We start from the raw sequence: 22,118 nt of genomic DNA on the forward strand, positions 1-22,118 counted from the left end.
CAGACAATAAGACTTTTAAAGGAGCCGTTATAATCCACCTCTAAAGCAAATTGAAACTACGGCGCAACAAAAGTGACAGAACGCCTATTAATTTGTGCAGGGCGAATCGCGTGTACCCCCGGAAGTGATCAAAATACTATTTATAGCGCCCTCGCGCGGTCAAAAATAAGGGGCATTGGATTACACCATCTCAGATTCAAATTTTGTGGGAAAAACTTTAAACTTTTCCAAAACCAAATTAACTTTTAAGTGAAATGATTGGAAAAATGCTTTATACTATTGAGAGCTGCTCTGTACTTCTAACCAAGAAACTTGTCATTTATTGCCATTAATTTTAAAAGTGATTACCAAATGCATACTTTCCCTTTAACGCAGCATACAATATATTTCATAGGCTAGCACGCAAGGACATCTTGCAGTGCACATGCAAAGCTCTGACAAATATACTTTGCCTTATACAGCTAAAAAAATAGGGCTAACTCTGTCTCTGTAAGCTGAGAATGGTAATTGTAAGCACAGAATCCATGCTTAGCAAATACTTGCGTGCTTATTAATATCTGTGGTGCGTGTAGACACATGTAATTTCCTGCAGGATCCAGTCGTTAAATGTCTGTCGCGGTGAAAGAGAAACGACTCTCTTGCAAGTCTCTTAGGAGAGGCCTGGGCTGCCCGAGACTACTACTCTCAAGACTTCGGTCCCAGTTTACTGGGACCTCGCACAGGGCAGCCCTCTTGCAAGAAAATTGTGAGAAAGCCATTTCGCTATTACTACAACAGACATGTAATGAGTATGATTTGAAACTTTACATGGTGGAAATACGATTATGGAACGGTTTGCGGTAACACCATGTAATGACTATCTCTAATGAGTTGGGGGTGATTCTGAAAAGAACCGTTGGTTTCAACTCGACGTTTCGAACAGAATGCTCTGATCGTCTTCTGGAGAAGAGTTGTCCACACGTCTATGCAGGACCCGGTCGTAGCACTGAGTGTCAGGTCAAATTAAAATATAACTTTCTACCCCTTTAGAAGGTTGGCACTGGAATCCTCTTGAATGTCCTCAAGCATTGCTTGGAGCAACATAAACCCGCAAATCCAATGCTGCCTGGTGATCGCTGCCACGGTTGAGCCCATTCTAGCTTGAGTAGATGAACCCACGCTACAGTGAAGATAGGTTTCTCACAGCAGCTTGGGGCCATGCAGTGGGCTGTGGGACACGTCACCAGCTCAGCTATGGTCCTTGGTAGGGACGATATATCCAGACGATCTGTTCACAGTGATATATTGAAGAGATGTTAGTTTTGCGACTGGGGTAAAGAATTATAATTTGCTTTATACTATTAAAAGCTGCCGGACAATGTAGGCTTCTAAACCAAAAGGTTTTAATGGAAGACTTTCAGGACGCTTGGTGGCAGCAGACTTACCAGGTAAAATCCATTGTTCTCGGTAATGTGCGCATGCTTAGAACTACGTAAACAATGGAAATTTACCTAGTACATCTGCTGCCACCTAGCGCCTCAAAGTCTCCCATTGTCATTAGTTTTAAGACTGGTTACTACGTGTAGATGTATACCTTCCCTACATGTATAAGCATTGTACACTCGGTACTTTCCCAGAATTCTGTTTTTGAAATTGTTGTGGTACCTACTGCTAACACATAGGATTTGAACTACCCCTAGCCACCAGGCTAGTTCAGTGGTTTAGTGGCAAGACTTCTGTTCGGGCAATGCCAAGGCTGTGGGTTCAATTTTCACCCGAGTAATTTGACAGTATACCTTTTTCAGAGAAGTTGGGAAAGTACTGAGTACAGTGCAAGGGGTCTATTTGGGGTCGATGTTACAAAACTCTCCCTTAGTTAGGGTGGATCCTAGGATTTAAGACGAGTCCCAGCTGTAAGTTCATTCATAGGGCGTGTCTCAAGTTAGGACGAGCTAGGTAAGGTAAGGTAAGGATCATTTTATTTGCAACCACATACGGTTGGATTCATTATAAAAAAATAAAAAAATAAACTTACAAAATACATCCCAAAAACTTTAAAATCGTTAAACTATGTATTTACAAGATAAAGGTACAAAAAGTAAATGAAAAATATCAAAGAATGACCAGTAAAAATAATACAATATATAGTAAGAGAGATTTGCTTTATACTCGTCTTTACTCGAGATAGAAGACAAGTCTTAACTCTTTGTGAAATCTTCCCCTGGTACACAAGTTATTAACCAACTGTCCTTTACCTTTAAGGCGATGCACTACAGCAAGAGAAATTTCAAGCAAAGGGAGGACCTCTTTGTGCGGTTCACTGCCATCTTTAACAAGCCTCAGCTCAGGTGGTAGGATTGCTGTCAGACTATTGGCCTGTATTGTACGCTTGCTACTGCACTGTTCTGCTGATAGAGTCTGGGTTCCACACCTGCAAGATGAGAACAATAATATTCACATTTTGATCAAGAGAACCTTTTGTTTTAAAGGCAGGGTAAACTTTTGGTCAGGCTTTCAAAGACCAGTATTTTCAATTGGTGTATCCCAACAAAGCTTGTAATGCATATAATGCATATCAAGCTTGTTAAAATTTGGTCAAGCTTGTGAAAATGTTGACTCAATTGGTCATTATGAAAGTGGAAAAAGATGTTGCAGTCTGCAGGAGCATTAAAAAATGTTCTTTGGACTAAATATAGCAGCTATGCACTATGTTTTTGCTTAAGACCTTAGAACTCCATCGTCAAAAATGTTATACATGTATGCCTGACAATTTTCTGCCAGGCCCCCGACAAGGTCACAGGGGTTGCTCAAGATTTGCTTACCTTGTTGCACCGATCTTCTTCTGCCATAAGCTGAAGGGTAAAGCGTGTAGCATCGGGTTGTTATCAACGTACACTGTAGATAGGTGCTCCTGCCATAGGCCAAGATCTACAGTATCAAGATAAATAGTTAATAATCAGACGGTTTATTACACAGTTGTAAGATTTGCAAGGAGTTCGAAAAACGGTGCAGCTTAATTAATTGTGATTTTTCTCTTAATAGGTCTTTTTTTTTATACTGTGAACGAGATAGGTCATTTTGTGGAGGGGTACAACGAAATGTAACAACAGATTTGCAGAACTGTGTAGATGGGTTCACAACCTGATATAATATTGCAGGTTGGCTTATCATGCAAACATTCTCAAAAATGCATCCTCGTAGAGAGTTCTCTCGTTCTTTCCTCAATGTGCAACAAGGGTGTTTTTCCTTTCATTATTCTCCAACTTCGATGACCAATTGAGTCTAAATTTTCACAGATTTGACATTTTAAGCATATGTTGGGGTACACCAAGTGAGAATACTGGTCTTTGACATGTAACAAAGGTGTCCAGTGCCTCCAAATATAATATAACTTGTTTCAAAATCAAAATTTCAAACCCTTACCCATCGGTAGGTAGACTAATCTATTTCCGTTGGCGGTTAGTTCCTTTAAGTACGACAGATTGATGATCTGCCGAGGTAAACATCGAAGCTGATTATTGGTGACATTTATTGATCGAAGCTTGCTGCAATGGCAGAGCTCCGATGGCAAGGATGTGAGTTGATTAGTACTGGCTTCAAGAACGCTAAGCTCCTGCAGCTTACCTAGCTCTGTGGGATTTAAAGGAAAGGTGTTTGATAATCACTATTAAAATGGATTCAAAATTAATAATAACAGACAGTTCTTGTATATAGCGCATATCACCGTTAGGTCACTATGCGAAATTCAGAGAGAAGGAAATAATGTTAATAAAGGCAGAAAAGAATGTAATGTAACATTGATAGCACAAAATGTGTTTTAACCCGGGTTTTAAATTGATAGTTTCAGCCAGTTTGACATTGTGTGGTAATCTTATGCACAGCTACTGTAGTAGCTGATTGTATAGACTTTAATATGCAAAGTTGTAAAATGTTAGTTCTGTTCTTTTTTTACATCAAGTTATAAATCACAAGGGAAACTGACTAAGCAAATTTTTAATATTTTTTGGTAATTTCTCACTCAATTTTGGGTTAAACAAAGACATAATTGGCCTGAGCAAGATTTAACCCATCAACCTACAGTTTAACGCGCCCACGCTCGACCAACTGAGCTTTCTAGCTAGCCATGTTGCCGGTCTCCCTATTTTGTCAAGTCAGACGCCAGACAACCAGTAGCTACCGTGTAGCCAGGAATCACACCCAGGTTTTAAAATTCAACTGGAGATCACCCAGGTTGTATCATAAACTTGGGTGTGATCCCTGGCTATACATGCACATCAGCCAACGGTTGTACTAGTTTCTGACTGGCACCCCTTATCAGATATTGACAAAACAGCGAGATCGACCAACAAAGGGCTAGATAGCTCAATAGACCAATCCATAAGCTCCGCCCCATTGCGTATTGACCAGTCACAACCAATTGCACAACCAAAAGTCCGACACTATAAAGTCCCACTTATGCGTGCGCTTATGCTTGGCGCGCGTGGCAGAGTTGTGCGGAATGGCATTGGAGAGGCCCACGTGTTCTCGCTCACACATCTCACACGTCTGCGTAAAGGCCGAGTTATAGTCGAGCGTCGGAAATCTTGACGCACGATCATAAAAAGACACGGTTTTTAGGCCTCAGTCTTAGGATTGCGCGCAAGATTTCCTTCGCGCGACCTTCGCGCGACCGACTATAAACCGGCCTTTTTGGTAGAGCGCATGCACTATTCCAGGGTAAGTTGCAAGCAGTGTTTTACAGGGCGCTGTACGTTTGTTCACAGCGCCATTACATTGAGCTCACAGTCTCTAACTCTTACCTGGTGGCAGGGTAGCAAGGAGGTTATCCGACACTAAGAGTTTCTGCAGCGTGGAGAGTTGACCTAGAGTAGCCGGCAAGCTCTTCAGTTGGTTGTTGCTGACGTTTAAAGATTGTAAACTAAATAAGGTGTAGATTTCTACGGAGAAATAAACAGACAAAGAAAATGCATTTAGGTTTTGATAATCATGTATGTAGGATATTTGAGAAAATTTAAGAAAGGAAAACAGGACGTCTTAAATGAGGACAACCGACAAAGGCAGCAGTACTTAGGATTTGATGGGCTTCATCCATGGGCTAACATGGTTGAACTGGAGTGTTAATTAGCCACGCCGGGCGAGCCTGCCCAGAATTAACAAATTTTGCCCAGCACTCTGAGCAAATACACTGTGCTGTCCAGCACAGATTTCAGACAGAGTGTACTTCAGCAACGACGGCCACATATCTAAATATGAACAACTTTGTAGAACTGCTCGCCCTTGGCCGCTACCCGGTATTTTGGATTTAGAGCCCACCACTAAAATTAGTCTAGCTACAACACTGCTGAACACCTACTCCCCCGTGTGCACTGTGGTTGCACATTAGTTAAACAAATTTCATGCTTTAATTTTTTTTTTCCATTCAATACAATGTGACGGGTACTCCGGCAATCCATCATGGTTGTTTACAATCCATCGTGGCATGTAGTGGCCGAGCTCAGAGAATCGCTATAAGACTACCTGCTGTTAAAATATCTTGACAAGACCCCTAAAGAAGTGTCATTTTAACCCTACTCCTACTTTTTATATCATTCAACAATATGAGTTATATCTAGACGGACACTGTGTACAGCTCAAACTGTGCACATCAGTGTTCTGGATGTGTAGATGCATTCACCACACTTCACGGTTATTCTTCTGCATCTCAGCCATGAAACTCCCACATTATTAGCTATCACGCTTGACTCGCAATCTAAGACTTGACCCCATCGTAGGCTAAATGATGAAGAAAGATCACAAGAGGGCGCTGTTTGTAGCGGCTATCAGAACGACTAAAGAGCCACGATCGAAGACCTGGAACCAAGTCTACACACTTCTAGACGTGTGGACAAGTCGTTATCGGTTTGTCGCAGTGAGATAATTGAGTTGTGGTGGTGGCGTAATGACTTTAGGTCTTTGCGATAAAATATTGCTTTCGCGAGATCACTGCTCTCTCGCAAAGCTGCTGGCGACTACATGAGACTGCACAGTGTGAGAGTAGTTGTCTCCCAGGGACCAACAGTCTCGCATGAGGCCCGCCTTTGACGTGAGAATACCACCAATCGCGGAGCGAGTTGGAACACTATCACAGCGACAGACATTTAACGACTTGTCCACAAGTCTACTACGCTTCCACCAGCTGGCATAGTTTTTCTATGGTTCAAAACTACAACCCGTACAATGGATGATGTTGATTGGTCAGACAGTAGGAGGGTTAACTTACCATCAGGCAATGTGGTGAGACAGTTTGAGTGGAGGTATCTGGAATAAAAAAAAAAGTGTTTGGTGTCAATTTCTGTTTTCAGATCTTGCAGTTTTAACTAACTCCCTAGTATTACCAGATTAATTAAACCAATTAGTTCCACCCCTACTGGTGACTTGTAAGTTAAAACTGACAAGTCTCAGTCATGAATGTACCCACAACCATGACAACCAAAAGTCTGACACTATGCAGGGCTGGAATCTCATCCTTGAGGAGGGCGAGGCCAACTTCATTATAATAAGCAACTAATATTACTAATGTTAGAATGTTCTTCAGAATGGTACAATTAAATGCAGTGGACACTATTGGTAATTGTCAAAGACTAGCCTTCACAGTTGGTGTATCTCAACATATATGCATAAAATAACAAACCTTTGAGCTCAATTGGTCATCGAACTTGCGAGATACTAATGAAAGAAAAAAACACCCTTGTCACACGAAGTTATGTGTATTTCGTAGATGGTTGATTTCGAGACCTCAAGTTCTAAATCTGAGGTCTTAAAATCAAATTCGTGGAAAATTACTTCTTTCTCGAAAACTATGGCACTTCAGAATCAGAGGAAGCCGTTTCGCACAATGTTTTATACCATCAACCTCTCCCCATTACTCGTCACCAAGAAAGGTTTTATGCTAATAATTATTTTGAGTAATTACCAATAGTGTCCACTGCCTTTAACACGAATATAGACAAATAGTTTTGTATTCTTGAACTTACAGTTCAACAAGTCCAGTGAGATTGCCGATGTTACTTGGCTGGAATAAAATAAAAGACAAAGGCATTAATGTAATCCACTGGCTACCAGTACCAATACAAAATTAATAATAATAATAATAATAACAACTCATCTCTAATGAGTTGGGATGGTTCTGAAAACTCATAACAAAAAGTCAGAAAACTTCCGGAACAGATGATCCAAGGTTTTAAAATACGTACCAAGGTTTGGATCAGATTTCGTTTCAAGAACAAGTGTTGCAGGTTTTTGAATGTCTCATCGTTATCTACAAGTTCCGGTGGGATATCAGTTAAACCCTTGTAGTTCAGGTAGATACTATGATTTTGGTTCTCCGTTGCTTCAAGTAGAAGTTCCGCCACACTACTTGCTTCACTATCCTCAGCCAGGATGGATGCAGACCGGGTTGTTGTTGCCATTGTTACTGCACTACTGACTTAAGTAGAAAGATATTTGAAAAAAATTTGTACTTAAAGGCACTGGACACTATTGGTAATTCATCAACATAATTATTTACATAAACCTTACTTGGTAACGAGTAATGGGGAGCTGTTGAAAGTATTAAACATTGTGAGAAACGGTTCCCTATGAAGTAACGTATTTTTCGAGAAAGAAGTAATTTTCCACAAATTTGATTTCGAGACCCAAGAATTAGACTTTAAGGTCTCGAAATCAAGCATCTGAAAGCACACAACTTCGTGTGACAAGGGTGATTTTTCTTCCATTATTAGCTCACAACTTCAACGACCAATTGAGTTCAAATTTTCATAGGTTTGTTATTTTCTACATCATGGTGAGATACACCAAGTGAGAAGACTGGTCTTTGACAATTACCAATAGTGTCCACTGTCTTTAATAACTTTTTTGATGTAACTTCGTTTGGCACTGTAACAGGAGTTTTTTTTTTTTTTTAAATCAAGTTTTTGTAGTCCTTCCTTGGACTTTTAGTTCGGTTGTGTTTTCTACACTAAGATTGTGGATTATATTCTAAGTAAGATTTACTTACTAAGTAGGATGCTTTTATTTATTTATAAGCCATACATAAATAGCGCACTCTTGTTCTGTTTTGTGGCTTCAAATGATTTCATTTCAGGGAAATCAAGTCCGAAACTCAAGTACATGTAATAAAACTAACATAATTAATATTATGGCAAACGTCTTTGACTGAACACCCAGCCCAGCTACATGTACATGTACACTGTACTTTAAATGAATCTAGTAATATCTGATTGCATTTACTACGCTACATGTCCCGTGACTATATCAAGAGCACAATTGTCATCATGGTCAAGTGGTTAAAGATCATTGAATTCAAGTTCCCTGTCACCGGAGTGTGGGTTCGAATCCCGCGTCCTGTGTCCCTTAGGCAAGATACTTTTAAACTTTAATTGCTTCTCTTCATTCGGAGGTACTAAAATCCTAAATGGGTACCTGCAAGGGTAGAGGTTGATGAGAAAGCCTTCGGAGCACCATGGCAACTCGGGCTGTATACTCCCCAGGGAGCAGAGAACGATTAAAGGAATGTTTTGGGCCCAATGAGGCTGGGTACTTAATATATAGGCCTATTAATGACTGAGTATGTATTTGATATGGTTATTGTGAACAAATGCGCAATTATAACTTAGAATTTGATGGAGACCCCCCATGCATTGCATGCTATATTATTATTAGTAATAGTATTACAGGTAGACCATGGAGGTAGTCCAGTAACTTGGGCGCTGTACTGTATTCTTTTTTTTCGAAATTTTGACATATCATTAGAGGACCCATCCCATGAATTTCAAAAATTCGAAAATAAGCAATATGTACATGTATGACTACGTGAGTATGAGTGACCGATATAATAACAACATTTCTAAGGGAATATACAGCGCCCCAGTTACTGGGTCCAAGTAATTGTATAAGTTGTTATTATACCACAACACCATCATCATCATTCATGGGTCCCCATCATCATTCATGGGTCCCCATCATCATCATTTTATTTGGAATGTCCGTGTGTGCATGGAGGTAGAAATGTCGGATGTCAATCAGTGATATGATGTACACACGTGTCAACTGTGCTTTTTCAACTTGTTGCATCTTTCGACTTTTTGGTTGGTTGGACTTGGTCATTTTATATTTCATATTATATTTAATTTCTTTCCATATATACATGTACAAAATCATGACACGGTACATACCCCAGCAAGCCACCAAATGATCACAGATACACAGAATACGGAGAATGAGCAGACAACGATTATTTACACCACCACACTTCGTACATGCACTTGCTTGTTGTTAATTGCAGCTAAATTTTGTTTACATCCATCCGTGAGTGACATCCTTGTTACCGCCCTCTCGCGTTCATCTTGTTTGTTTTCCTTCCTCTCTCCATCAACCGCCCCCCCCCCCCCCCCATCCCATGTATAGTAGGGGAAAAAAAACAAGTGGTGGTCCAGCCAGCCACCATGTTTCCCCGTATTATTAAAATTAAATAGGAATACATTACAGTGGTTTAATAAGGATTTTCCATTGGGAATTTTGAGCCAAATAATTATTTTATTCTTAGCCTAGCCTATGATTAGGCAGCGGGTAACGTTTTTTCGCCAAGGCCTCTATGGAAAAAAACATAAATAGTTTACATTATATTTCCCTTCGTTTTTTAGCCTAAGGATTTTGAGGACTGCTCATCGGTGGGCAATGAGCTTAAATAAGTACAATACCTTGAACGGCCCAGTAATTCCCTTTTGTCATTGAGCCCTTTCACACGAGAGTAATTTAGCAAGGGTCCCTTGCTAAACTGTATAGCATGGTTGTAAGATTTTACAAAATGCACATAATTGTGTGAAAGGACAATAATTTTGGTCCGTTGCTACATTGTCGGAGGTCCGGACCTACGACAAAATCAAATTTTAACCCGGCAAAAGTGCATTTTGGGGTCAAAAACAAAATGGCAGGCGTTTTCCCCCAAAACCATTACAAAAACTCCCATTGACATGATCATGAACTACAATCTTAGAGAGCCGATTCAGCCCAAATTTAGCTGAATTATGTTGGTACATTTTACTTTTTTAATATTTAAAAATTCAAGGCCGCCATTTTGCTTAGTAAATATGGAAAAACAATTTTGTTTACATGAAAATGTGCAGTTATATATTTTGATCATGAATCAAGATGGTGTTAAAAATTTTAACCCGGCGAAAGTGCATGTTCTTGGTCAAAAACCAAAATGGCCGCCAAAATAATTATTGGCATAAAACCTTGCTTGGTGACGAGTAATGGGATAGGTTGATGGTATAAACACTGTCAGAAACGGCTCCCTCTGAAGTGCCATAGTTTTCGAGATAGAAGTAATTTTCCACGAATTTGATTTCGAGACCTCAGGTTTAGAACTTGAGGTCTCGAAATCAATCATCTAAACGCACACAACTTCGTGTGACAAGGGTGTTTTTACTTTCATTGTTATCTCGCAACTTCGATGACCGATTGAGCTCAATTTTTCACAGGTTTGTTATTTTGTGTATATGTTGAGATAGGCACCCGAATGCCTAACATACCGGAGCGTAACCTTTTATATAATTTTTTTTACCAGATTAAATTTGTATTTATAGAATATTTTATTTAGGTTTTTTTCCTTCAAAATTGTCTTTATTTGTTTATTTATCAATTATTGTTGTTATTATTCATCACGTCAATTGTATTATACTGGTATATGTATCGGATGTTTGATAACTAGGTCAGACTTCAGTTCAATTAATTTTTATTGGTCCTACCATACAGAGGACATAAATTATGCATACATGCAGTACATGGGGAAATTAATAACACACGATATAAACTACTGGAATTAAATAAGACATATTATTGTTCTCTCAATACGAAGGCGAAGTTAGTTTTTGAGGAGGGGGCTACTGCACTTAGTGAAAAAAAACCACATCGTTTTCGGATTAAACCTAAGAGTCGGTTACAACATTGGAAACTCGTGTCTTGTTTGTGTACAGAATAGTATTATTTTCTTGTTTAAAAAAAGGGGCCCTTGATCAAGGTTTTATTGTGATACAATGGTTAATTTTGTCTTAAGGTTCCATGTTGCAGGTACAGGTATCACTTTCGCAAGACGCGCTTCAATTGGTTTTCACTTTGATGCACAAACTTCTCTACCAAATATTAGTTGTGAATTCTTTTTCTTTAAGATGAGCCAACAAAATTGTTTTGTATTTTTTCCAGTTGTAAATGAATAGAGATAGGGGATTCCGAAGTTTTCGCATTATTTTGTTTAAATTTTAGTTAAAACAACAACATTATTATCAGTGTAGCCCTGCTCGGAGTGTCATAATAATATCATCGGTGTGATTTACTGTCACATTGGGTGCAAAGGGCAAGATGTATGTCGTTGTATCTAATAATAATAATAATAATAATAATATTTATTCGGGCAATCACATTTACAAGCACATGTACATACATTAAAAATATTTAAGAAAACAAAGTAAAACAACAGTGGGGTGCCCAGGAGAGCATAAAAGTTAAAAAAAATAACTGTCGCCAAAAGGCGTATGTCTCCTAAAACCCTAAAAATACATTAAGGCAAGAGGGAAATCAACAAGATTAAACCGAAGCATGCCCTTTGGTTAGACTTGACTCAAGTCGAAACACTCAATGTAATACCATACCCAAACGAATGTCTGGTAAAGAAGAACGCCATTTCTAAGGTTAAGCTGAACTTGACCACTGTAATAATGGGTCACAGCTAGCTGCCAAACACTTGCTTACTTATCAGTCAGTGGAGGCTTCTGGCGTCATTTTTTCGGGGCAATGTTCAACTAAAAACTGAGCGGGTACACAACTATAAGTCGTCTGGATAACTCAACCAACGCGCCACCTTTCGGATTATCTGTTAAAATAGCAATAAAACAACATGGCTGCACCTACAGGGAGTGGAAGCAGACCAATGTACGTTTACTCTTTTGTGGTAATTATGTTGTGTTTAACCGATTTGTTTGAGCTGAATGACTGTGTCACTTAAGATTCTCATCATAACGAATAATATCTGTGCTCGCACTCAGAGCTGTCATGAAAGGGCACGTTTAAATAGTCGAATTCATAACAAGTTTAAGAGCTGACGAGGCTAATTTCATTGTACTGCTAACCAGTAAGCAAATTTTCGTGCCCACTAGTTCAAAAAGATTTGCAACGGAAGGTACATTGTGTTACTGTGCTATTGGAAACTCGCGCAGTAAGCGGGAAAAAAAACGGCCGCTAAGCAGCTATTATGGAATTGGGCCCAGTTGTCTTGGCATAATATAAAAGAGCAGCCATGCAGCTAGCACGTTCAAAGGAATTAAGTGCTAAGTGAGTGGGTGAGTGAGTGGGTGAGTGGGTGAGTGAGTTGGGGGAGTTAGTGAGTAATACAACACGCGACAATTTGTAGTTAGCGGTAAAGGGACACGTTGCCTTGGATCGGGCAACTTATGGTCTAAGAAAAATGTTATACAATGCATTATGGTTAGAAGTACGTTTTAAATTCAAGTATTATATCCACACAACAAACCATGTTAGTTTGCAAAATGAGAGGAAAACCACGCAATTTCGCGGCATGTTTGTGTGGAGGCATAATGTATTATACCTTTTAAAACATCTTTCTAACCATAATATGGATTTTATTTACAAAAGTTCAAAATAATGGTTTTCATTACAGACAAACTCGCCCGATCCAAGGCAACATATCCCTTTAATGCAGCCAATTATCATAATTTTGGTAACTGCTGTTCAAAGTAGATGCATGATCGGTCTAGTAATTTTATCTCCATTGCCTAGGCATGATTAGATGCTAGGTCCGTGTAAAACAAAAACTGATGTGTCCACGATGTTTGTTTTTAAACAAAAATGCAATACTGAAACTGAAATGAACGGCACAGAACACAAACGTTATACGACGACCTGTAATAATAGCAAAGTACAAGTTTAAATATTATGTGCAAGTTAGAGTAAACATCAGTTCTGCACTATCTTGTTAACACTGTATGCAGTTTGGACCTAAGTTGTAAATCTCTCTTGCCTATATAATGGTGTTTTTGGTCGTTATCGAAGTCCGTGTTTGGGTAAGAGTCCGGGGTCGGGTTATAGGCCGGGGGGGGGGGTCGACATAGTCTCCGTTCAAGCTAGGCTTGGCTGATTGGGTCTGATTTACCATGTCAGCTACAATCATGGCTTCACTTCGTGTTTATAAGACAGCGGGTGAAAAACAGAATGAGTAACTCTATACACCGATGTGTAATACTGTGCACATTATCTTTCAAAAGTTCTGTGAAAAACAATCACAGGCATATTACCCGGTGGCATTTGAACCTATACGACTTTTGCCATCCCAGAGGTGCTGTGTCTTACCAATCACAAGCGGGATAACCCGGTAGCTAAAGGCAGTTCAAATACTAATTAATGTCTTGTTCCTGTTGTTCTGGTCTCATGAATGTTCTTCGTGTAAGTCACTCATTGATAACCTGTTTATTTATTTGTTTGTTTTTATTCGTTTTCCTTAATAAAGACTCACTTACGAGGAGCTGGACAGATTTGCCAAATGTGTAGAAGATAAGTCATCAGGTTGCAAGCCAACTGTCGGAATAATTACGCCCTGGCTGAGCGATTTGAAGCAAAGTTTGGAGGAGCGAATAAAGATACCCTTTAGCAGCATACCAGATTTCCCTCTTAGTTTAGGTGAGTATTTTGAATCATTCATCACGACGCGCAGAGCACAAAGTGCATGTCATGTCTGCCATTTTGGTATTCAATTTAAAATGCAATAATAGACCTTTACTTTGCAACGTCACAACCGAGATCGGAAAGTTATAGAAATCAATCAAGACAAAGAAAAACAGACAGCTAGTCCTAAATAATGTTACACAAATACTCAGAAACAGTTTTGAATTTGTTTCGAAACAAAACATATGGGATGTATTCTGTGTTAGTTGAAAGTTTGCAGAAGTTTAATTTGGTTAAAACACGATTGAGTGTTTCACTATTATTAGGCGCCCCCCCCCCCATGCCAACCATGCGCGGTTTGTTTATCACATCGGTATGAATTGACTCGTAGATGGGAACCGCATGTTACACGCGTGGATCGTAAAAAAAATAAAAATAAATTATGTTTGTTTCCCCCTTTTTTTAGACTCTGTTATAGTGTTTAGTTAGCGCTGTATAACCATAAAGGAGCACTATATATAAATAATTCATTGTCTTAAATTGCATTGCATTATATTGTATTGTATTGAATAGTATTGCTTTCAGGGGAGAGCAATAGTCTTATGACGGATAACTTTCTGATAAGAGGAACCACTAAAAATATCTCTCTATTTTCACACCTTAGAGGGAGCAAAGGATGATGGGTTTGTTATTGGGAAACTTGGTGGGAAGACGGTCATCTGTGCCGAAGAACACCTCCATCTCTACGGTGGATACCCGGTGTGGCAGGTATATAAATTTGCAAAATTATTCATGCTGTCTAAAAGGATGGCTTTGAGAGCAATCACTGTCTGTGATACGACAGAGCTTTACATTGGCGCGCGGTTGTCAACGGTTTTTGGTCTTATACAGCAACAAATCTGTGAAAATTTTGGCTCAATTTATTGATAACCGAAGATGCTAAACAAAATTAATGAAAGAAAACAATCTTCGTTGCATAAAATTAGTTTGTGTGCTTTCATCTTCCGGAAAGGCCTGAAGTAAGGTTCATATAATTTAAATGAGATAACAAAAATAAAAACCCCCATTAATTTAGGGGGAGCCGTTTCTAGTGTTGTATATCAAGCTTTCCGCTGCTCATCAAATAGGCCTGAATTGTTTTGCTTAGTTTTGAGTATTACCTTTAAGTCTCAAGTGCCTTTAAACCAACGTTTGAATGTGTCGTTCGGTAATTTTGGCGTCACAGTGGTATCATAAGCTCATCATTGTGTATAATAGGTGTTTGTTATTTCTAGGTAGTAGCATCGACCCGAGTTATGATCATACTTGGCATAAAATCACTGGTCATAACAAACTACGCCAGCAGCTTGAATAAGAGTTATAACATCGGGGACATCATTGTCCTTAAGGATCACCTGTTCCTACCTGGTTTAGCGGGACACAATCCCCTGAATGGACCCGCCATGGAAAGGTAAGAGTTATCAATTAAGAATTAATTTATTGGTTAAATTATGTCTAAAGATTAACGGGGTTGCACATTTCACGAAATACCCCTCTCTCAAGTTAGGATATACCCGAAAACTGATTAAATATTTGGAATGAAAAACGATTCCCTTCTGCAAGGAATATGGTTTTAGGGAAATGCATACATCATAAAATGTGATTATTAATACATATGATAAGCGTTTCTGTATAACACGTTTATTCTCTTCTACAAGGAATATGGTTTTAGGGAAATGCATACATTATATGTGATTATTAATATGATAAGCGTTTCTGTATAACACGTTTATTCTAAAATTGTGTATTATTCCAACTACGGCTATTCCTGATTTTCGGCGATAATATTATTATCTCGAAACGCCACCTGCCACCTTTCGTACAAACATTTGCACATGTTAGCTTGATTTCCATTCTACCTTTACATATAGACGATGTGACCTCTGACGTCAGACGGAAACCATAACTTGATTCGCGCGCATATCTCCGGGCAAAACCTTTGTGTTCAGCCAGCTAGAAAGTGTATTCAATCTCACCTTAAGACTACGTTTTTTTTGCCCGGCGAAACATGACGTATAACAGTGTTTTTTCAACAGAGGGCGGTTTGAATGTTAACATAGGTCACATCGTCTATAGGAAAACAAACAATAACGGTTCCAAAAAGCAAAGGTTACGGCATTACCTCTGCAGCAGGAGGTTCAAACTAATGGCTGGCGATTGGTGGATCAGCCGCTGTCGGGTGCCTCGTTAGGTCTAGTTTGTGGAGGGCTCATTTTTAAACAACTGCAAGATATCGGGCATGAAGGCCAGGGCCCAATTTGATATCGCTGCTTAACGCTAAGCAAATATGCGTGCTTACTGTAGCAGCACAATTTGCTTAAGTCTTAGCGTATTTCACATGTTAGCAGACAAATTGGGCGGCCATATTTCGTGTTTACCGTGTATTTGCATTGTGACGTCATTTATTTTCGTGCGGTAAGTACCGGAAGGTTAGCATGCTTTTTCGTTTGCTTACGGTTAGCAGCGCTTTTAAGTAGAAATTGCACATACAGTAAGCACAACATCGGCCGCTAAGCAGCCCTATGGAATTGGGCCCTGTTGTGTTTGATTCTCAGATTTTTGTTCAAGTTCCTATTTCTTCCCTAATATAAGTCCCAAAATTAGTCACCGATCGGTTTCAAAATCTTGTTCTTCGATGTATATAGATTAGGCGAACGATTCGTAAACGTCACCAACCTGTACGATACTGGCTTCAGGGAACTTTGCCTGGACATCGCTGGTGAGTTGGACTATCTGGACCACGTGCTGGAGGGAAGTTATGCCATGGTGTCCGGCCCGTCAACGGCTACACCAGCTGAGCTCAAACTGCTGGTCAACGCTTCGTGTGATGTTGTTGGTAAGCTTCTAAACAAAAGTATGAGCGATCTAGCCATAAGTGACGTGCGACTTCGAGTATCAAAATAATGAACGACAAGGGAAGCTGAGTGTGTAAATAAACCCCTTCCCAGTTTGTCGTAAAAATGTGGGTATGATCCATACACGGCAGTTATCTGACTGGTACCTCGTCAACAAAGATTGGCTGTCCAAAGGAAGACTGCCAACATTATGCCTAGATAGCTCAGTTGGTAGAGTTTGTTGGTTCAAACTCCCCCTTTTTGTGGGTTAGAATCCAACCCGAGTATAATGCCTGTGAATTTATTTATCACAGAACTCGGGAAAGTACTGAGCATACATTGCTAACACATATCGGTGTAAAGGCCTGTGGGTAAAACCAATTATGAATATTCTTTTTCTTTCTTTATTTCTCATTTGTAAATAAGCTTTATAAATACGGATACTTTGTATTGATATATGAAATAATAAAACTAAAACTTTATAACTGACAGGGATGGACACGTGCCCACTGACCATTGTTGCGAAGCAATCTGGAATCAAAACACTTGGTCTTTCGCTGGTGATCAATCGAAGCAAAATGGACTACGATGACGAAGACCAAGATCATGAAGACGAGGCTGTGATTCGAGAGATAATGCCCGTTGTTAAACTCATGTTAATCAAGTTTCTTTCTCGGATATAAGGGACAGCACAATTCCACAGAAAGGAATGTTTTAATGTCGCTCAGATGTCACGAAAACAAAAATGCGTTCGCTCTAATTATCCGAAAACCCCCTGCAATTTGTTCGCTAGTTTAAGTTTATTCTTATAATTTGTTTCTAACCACATTTGCCTTAAAATTTACCCCCCCCATTATTTTTTTTGGCCCGGCCGTATTGAATTTAAAATGTAAAATGTACAAACCTATTGTGGCAAAATTTTGGCTGAATCGGTCTCTTAATTTTGTAGTCATGTCAATTGGAGTTTTTTTTTATTAGTTTCGGGGGAAAACGGTGGCGATTTTGTTTTTTCCCCAAAAAATTCACTTTCGCTAGGTCAAAATTGTATACATGTACACCATCTGATTCATGCTCACGGGTCTAATGGCACATTTTCATGTAAAAATAATTGCATGTGAAGTTTTACCATATTTTAACATTCGTACCAATCAGCCAGTAGAGGGCGCCAGCACGGCTCCGCGGTGGAGCTAGTTGCTGGTTGGCCCCCTGCTGGAAGATTGGGAAACCCGCTCGCCTGGGGATGTTTTCCTATGTCTAGATCTGTGGATTGATAAAGATTGGACGTCTGGAATAAAACGGTCAGGAATTCAAGCAGAAATACTGGTTTTTAGTGTGTTTCATTGCTCTGTATTGTTGTGGTTATTGACACAGGATTTTTGTGTTACAATATTGTCTAAGAGGGTTTATTCAGAAGCGTTGTTTCGGCGGCCATTTTGTTTCTTACCAAATTTGCCTTACCCCAACATTTGTTCCCCCCTATATGTAGCAAAAAGGCGTCCCTACTGAATTGTGAAATATTTGAAATGGAAATATTTCATGAGGGGCACTGTGGAGTGGTGACACGTCAAATGGACACTATTTTTATTTACTCAATATAATTGTTATCATAACAATAATTTATTTGGTACCGAGCGAGGGAGATCTGTTGACAGTTATAAAAACTTTGTTAGAATTGGCTCCCTCGTCTGTGCATCAAAGTAAAAACCTCAAAGTGTGTTGACGGTGTTTTGGGTGTGTTGACGCTGTTTGACGGTATATTTGGTATGTTGACGGTGTTTTGGGTGTGGTGACGCTCCTTGACTGTGTATTGGGTGTGTTGACGGTGTTTTATGGTGTGTTGACGGTGTTTTATGGTGCGTTGACGGTGTTTGACGGTATATTTGGTATGTTGACGGTGTATTGGGTGTGTTGACGGTGTTTTATGGTGTGTTGACGGTGTTTTATGGTGCGTTGACGGTGTTTGACGGTATATTTGGTATGTTGACGGTGTATTGGGTGTGTTGACGGTGTTTTGACGCTGTTTGACGGTATATTTGGTAAGTTGACGGTGTTTTGGGTGTGTTGACGCTGTTTGACGGTGTATCGGGTGTGTTGACGGTGTTTTATTGTGTGTTGACGGTGTTTGACGGTATATCGGGTGTGTTGACGGTGTTTGACGGTGTATTAGGTGTGTTGACGGTGTTTGGTATGTTGACGGTGTTTTGGGTGTGTTGACGGTGTTTTAAGGTGCGTTGACGGTGTGTTGACGGTGTATTGGGTATGTTGACGGTGTATTGGGTATGTTGACGGTGTTTTGGGTGTGTTGACGGTGTTTTTGGTGTGTTGACGGTGTTTTGGGTGTGTTGACGGTGTGTTATGGTGCGTTGACGGTGTATTGGGTATGTTGACGGTGTATTGGGTATGTTGACGGTGTATTGGGTGTGTTGACGGTGTTTGACGGTGTATTAGGTGTGTTGACGGTGTTTGACGGTATATTAGGTGTGTTGACGGTGTTTGACGGTGTTTGACAGTGTATTGGGTGCGTTGACGGTGTATTGGGTATGTTGACGGTGTATTGTGTATGTTGACGGTGTTTTATGGTGTGTTGACGTTGTTTGACGGTGTTTGACGGTGTATTGGGTGTGTTGACGGTGTTTTGGTTGTGTTGACGGTGTGTTGACTGTGTTTGACGGTGTATTGGGTGTGTTGACGGCGTTATGACGCTGTTTGACGGTATATTTGGTGAGTTGACGTGTTTTGGGTGTTGGACGCTGTTTGACGGTATATTTGGTAAGTTGACGGTGTTTTGGGTGTGTTGACGCTTGTTGACGGTATATTGGGTGTGTTGACGGTGTTTTATGGTGTGTTGACGGTGTATTGGGTATGTTGATGGTGTATTGGGTATGTTGACGGTGTTTTGGGTGTGTTGACGGTGTTTTATGGTGTGTTGACGCTGTTTGACGGTATATTGGGTGTGTTGACGGTGTTTTATGGTGTCAAAACACCATCAAACAGCGTCAACACACACAATACACCGTCAAACAGCGTCAGCACACCCAAACAGCGTCAAATACCGTCAACACACTTAAACCACCGTCAACACACCCATCAAACACCCAATATACCGTCAACACACCCAAAACACCGCCATCATACTCAAAACACCGTCAACTCACCCAATATACCGTCAAACAGCATCAACACACCCAACACACCGTCAAACAGCGTCAATACACCATAAAACAGCGTCAACACACCAAATACACCGTCAAACACCGTCGATACACCCACAACACCGTCAAACACCGTCAACACACCCAAAACACCGCCAACACACCCAAAACACCGTCAAACAGCGTCAACACACCTAAAACACCGTCAAATATCGTCAACACGCCTAAACCACCGTCAACACACCCAATACGCCGTCAAACGCCGTCAACACACCCAAAACACCGTCAACACACCCAATACAACGTCAAACAGCGTCAACACATCCAACACACCGTCAATCAGCGTGAACACACAAAAGACACCGTCAAACACCATCAAACAGTGTAAACACACCCAAAAAAGCGTCACCACACCATAAAACAGCGTCAACACCGTCAAAAAGCATCAACACACCGTTAAACACCGTCACCACACCATACACACCGTCAAACACCATCAAACAGTTCCAACACACCGTCAAACACCGTCAAACATACCCAACACACCATTAAACACCGTCAACACAGCCAACACACCGTGAAATATCACCTTGCCAAATTTCGAAAACTACGGTGGCGTACAATTAGCTTCCCTTGGTCGACCCCGGTGTACTCCTCCAAGTTGCCAGCCCCAAGTGACCTGCTTTGGGATAGGGGCACTTTGGGGCTGGCTCAAAAATTGGTTTGATAAATAGTAAAAGCTGTCTTAGGATATGTTTTATCTGTCATACGCACCCATTGTTTTCGAAATTTGGCAAGGTGATTAGGAGAGCGTAGTTGTAGTCATGGTGTGCAAGTAGTTTTCAGAAACCTAGCATGAAGTAAACGTTTTAAGTTAATTATTCACTTAATGCAAATTTTGGGAATAGTTCTTTTAAAACGTTTATGTAACGTCCAGGTTCACTCTTTACCACCATGACTTCAAATACGTACCCAAAATACCACCTTGCCAAAATTCGCCTTCAGCCTAATCTTTTTCTAAACATACAATGCTGAGGGTGGAAATATATCGAAAAAAAGGTACATCCAGCCCCGGGGGCCACAAAGGTAGAAGTGGCTCCATTCCCTACAGAAGCTAATACAGGATAATTGGTGCACATAATTCCCATAGAGAGACTTGTTGGGATCGCATACTTGTCATTTTCGGTATTAGGAATGCAGGAAAGCCGCCTCAAACCTTTGAATATCGGATGCACGGACATGCCAGGATGACTCAAGTACAAACTGCGTCTCTCTAGCATTTTTAGATCCAGAATTATTTAAGAGTTCGGCTGAAGTTTTAATAAGTCCGGGCTTGTTTTAAACTAATACATATATTTTGTTGTCCATTCATCACACGCGCCGTGAGTTTGGGGCCCATGTATTGCATTAAAGGAACACGTTGCCTTGGATCGGTCGAGTTGAAAAACGTTTGCATTTATTTGTTATAAAATGCATATGATTAACATACTATTTTAAAAGTAGAATACAATGATTCACACAAGCATCACTCGAAATTGCGTGGTTTTCCTTTTACCTCGTCGACAAACACGGTCGGCCATTTATGGGGGTCAGATTTTTGACTCCCATAAATGGCCGACCGTGTTAGATCCAAGGCAACGTGTTCCTTTAAATGCCCAAATTGTTGGGGTGTCGGGTCTACTCCATGGCCGCTGGCCTCGCCTTGAAATACGAATTTTATACGAGTGGAAAGCCCTTGAAAATGTCCATCCAATGGTGCCAAACTTGTTTAGATTGAGTAATGATATGGGGTCGATTTGACCCGTTGGAACTTTTGATTTCCTCACCGACAGCTCTATGCACAAAATTCCCTAAGGGAGGCTTGTTGAGATCGTCTTGAAGCACACCCGCCTACTTGTCATTTGCGCCATCAAAAAGAATGGAAGTCGCCATAAACTTTGTAATTATGATGCAGGGATATTCCAGGATGACTCAGGTGCAAACTGCGTTTCTCTAGCAATTTTAATTCCAGATTTATTAAAGAGTTTGGTCGAAAAAAAATTCTCCGAGGCCATTTTTTCCCAGTGAATATTTGTCTTTATTATTCGTCACAGTGCCCTGTGTTTGATGGACCATTATACACACAGTGCATGCGCCAATTTTGGAGGGGGTAGTAGCTTCACTCCCTGGCCGCTGGCACCACTTTGAAAACTCGTTATACATTATACGTTTTAAACGAGAAAAAAAAAACATTGAAAATTGCCATCCGATGGTGCCAAACTTGTTAAGATTGAGCATTAAAACGGGGTCGAATTTACCAGTCGTAATTGTTGATGTTCTGTCCGACAGTTATGTGCACAAAAATCCCAATTGAGAGGACTTCAATAGTTACCAATAGTGTCCAGAGTGTTGAATACAAGGG

At 40.2% G+C, this 22,118-nt stretch overlaps 2 protein-coding genes across 3 annotated transcripts; one reads left to right on the forward strand and one right to left on the reverse strand.

Annotated features, from left to right (window-relative positions):
• Positions 1–889: 889 nt before the first annotated feature.
• LOC117295701 (leucine-rich repeat-containing protein 28-like) lies at positions 890–9,319 on the reverse strand. Of its 2 annotated transcripts, none has more exons than XM_033778416.1 (9): positions 9,192–9,319; positions 7,212–7,440; positions 6,993–7,030; positions 6,239–6,276; positions 4,779–4,916; positions 3,403–3,609; positions 2,802–2,907; positions 2,235–2,410; positions 890–1,267 (listed from the first exon to the last, which is right to left on the reverse strand). In XM_033778416.1, exons 2-9 carry the CDS (start codon positions 7,425–7,427, stop codon positions 1,026–1,028), a joined length of 1,161 nt encoding a protein of 386 aa, XP_033634307.1. In that variant the 5' UTR covers positions 7,428–7,440; positions 9,192–9,319; the 3' UTR covers positions 890–1,025. The 2 variants fall into 2 exon arrangements, with proteins under 2 accessions (XP_033634307.1, XP_033634306.1); XM_033778415.1 differs by having other exon boundaries at positions 7,212–7,444.
• Positions 9,320–11,788: 2,469 nt separating this feature from the next.
• Positions 11,789–17,876, forward strand: LOC117296014 (purine nucleoside phosphorylase-like). The gene is made up of 6 exons (XM_033778852.1): positions 11,789–11,946; positions 13,538–13,707; positions 14,357–14,460; positions 14,967–15,142; positions 16,377–16,567; positions 17,058–17,876. Exons 1-6 carry the CDS (start codon positions 11,912–11,914, stop codon positions 17,246–17,248), a joined length of 867 nt encoding a protein of 288 aa, XP_033634743.1. The 5' UTR covers positions 11,789–11,911; the 3' UTR covers positions 17,249–17,876.
• Positions 17,877–22,118: the final 4,242 nt, after the last annotated feature.

The sequence above is a fragment of the Asterias rubens genome, chromosome 10 (assembly GCF_902459465.1).
Source record: "Asterias rubens chromosome 10, eAstRub1.3, whole genome shotgun sequence".
Taxonomy (NCBI): Eukaryota; Metazoa; Echinodermata; class Asteroidea; order Forcipulatida; family Asteriidae; genus Asterias; species Asterias rubens.

Excerpts from the sequence above, each read along its gene's own strand:
- LOC117295701 (XM_033778416.1), bottom strand. The coding sequence starts at position 7,427 with ATGGCAACAACAACCCGGTCTGCATCCATCCTGGCTGAGGATAGTGAA. Across the intron at positions 4,917-6,238 it reads TCTCACCACATTGCCTGATG|AAATCTACACCTTATTTAGT; the intron begins GTAAGTTAACCC and ends ATTTCTCCGTAG. Across the intron at positions 2,411-2,801 it reads AAGAAGATCGGTGCAACAAG|GTGTGGAACCCAGACTCTAT; the intron begins GTAAGCAAATCT and ends CTCATCTTGCAG.
- LOC117296014 (XM_033778852.1), top strand. The coding sequence starts at position 11,912 with ATGGCTGCACCTACAGGGAGTGGAAGCAGACCAAT. Across the intron at positions 14,461-14,966 it reads GTGGATACCCGGTGTGGCAG|GTAGTAGCATCGACCCGAGT; the intron begins GTATATAAATTT and ends TGTTATTTCTAG. Across the intron at positions 16,568-17,057 it reads CGCTTCGTGTGATGTTGTTG|GGATGGACACGTGCCCACTG; the intron begins GTAAGCTTCTAA and ends TATAACTGACAG.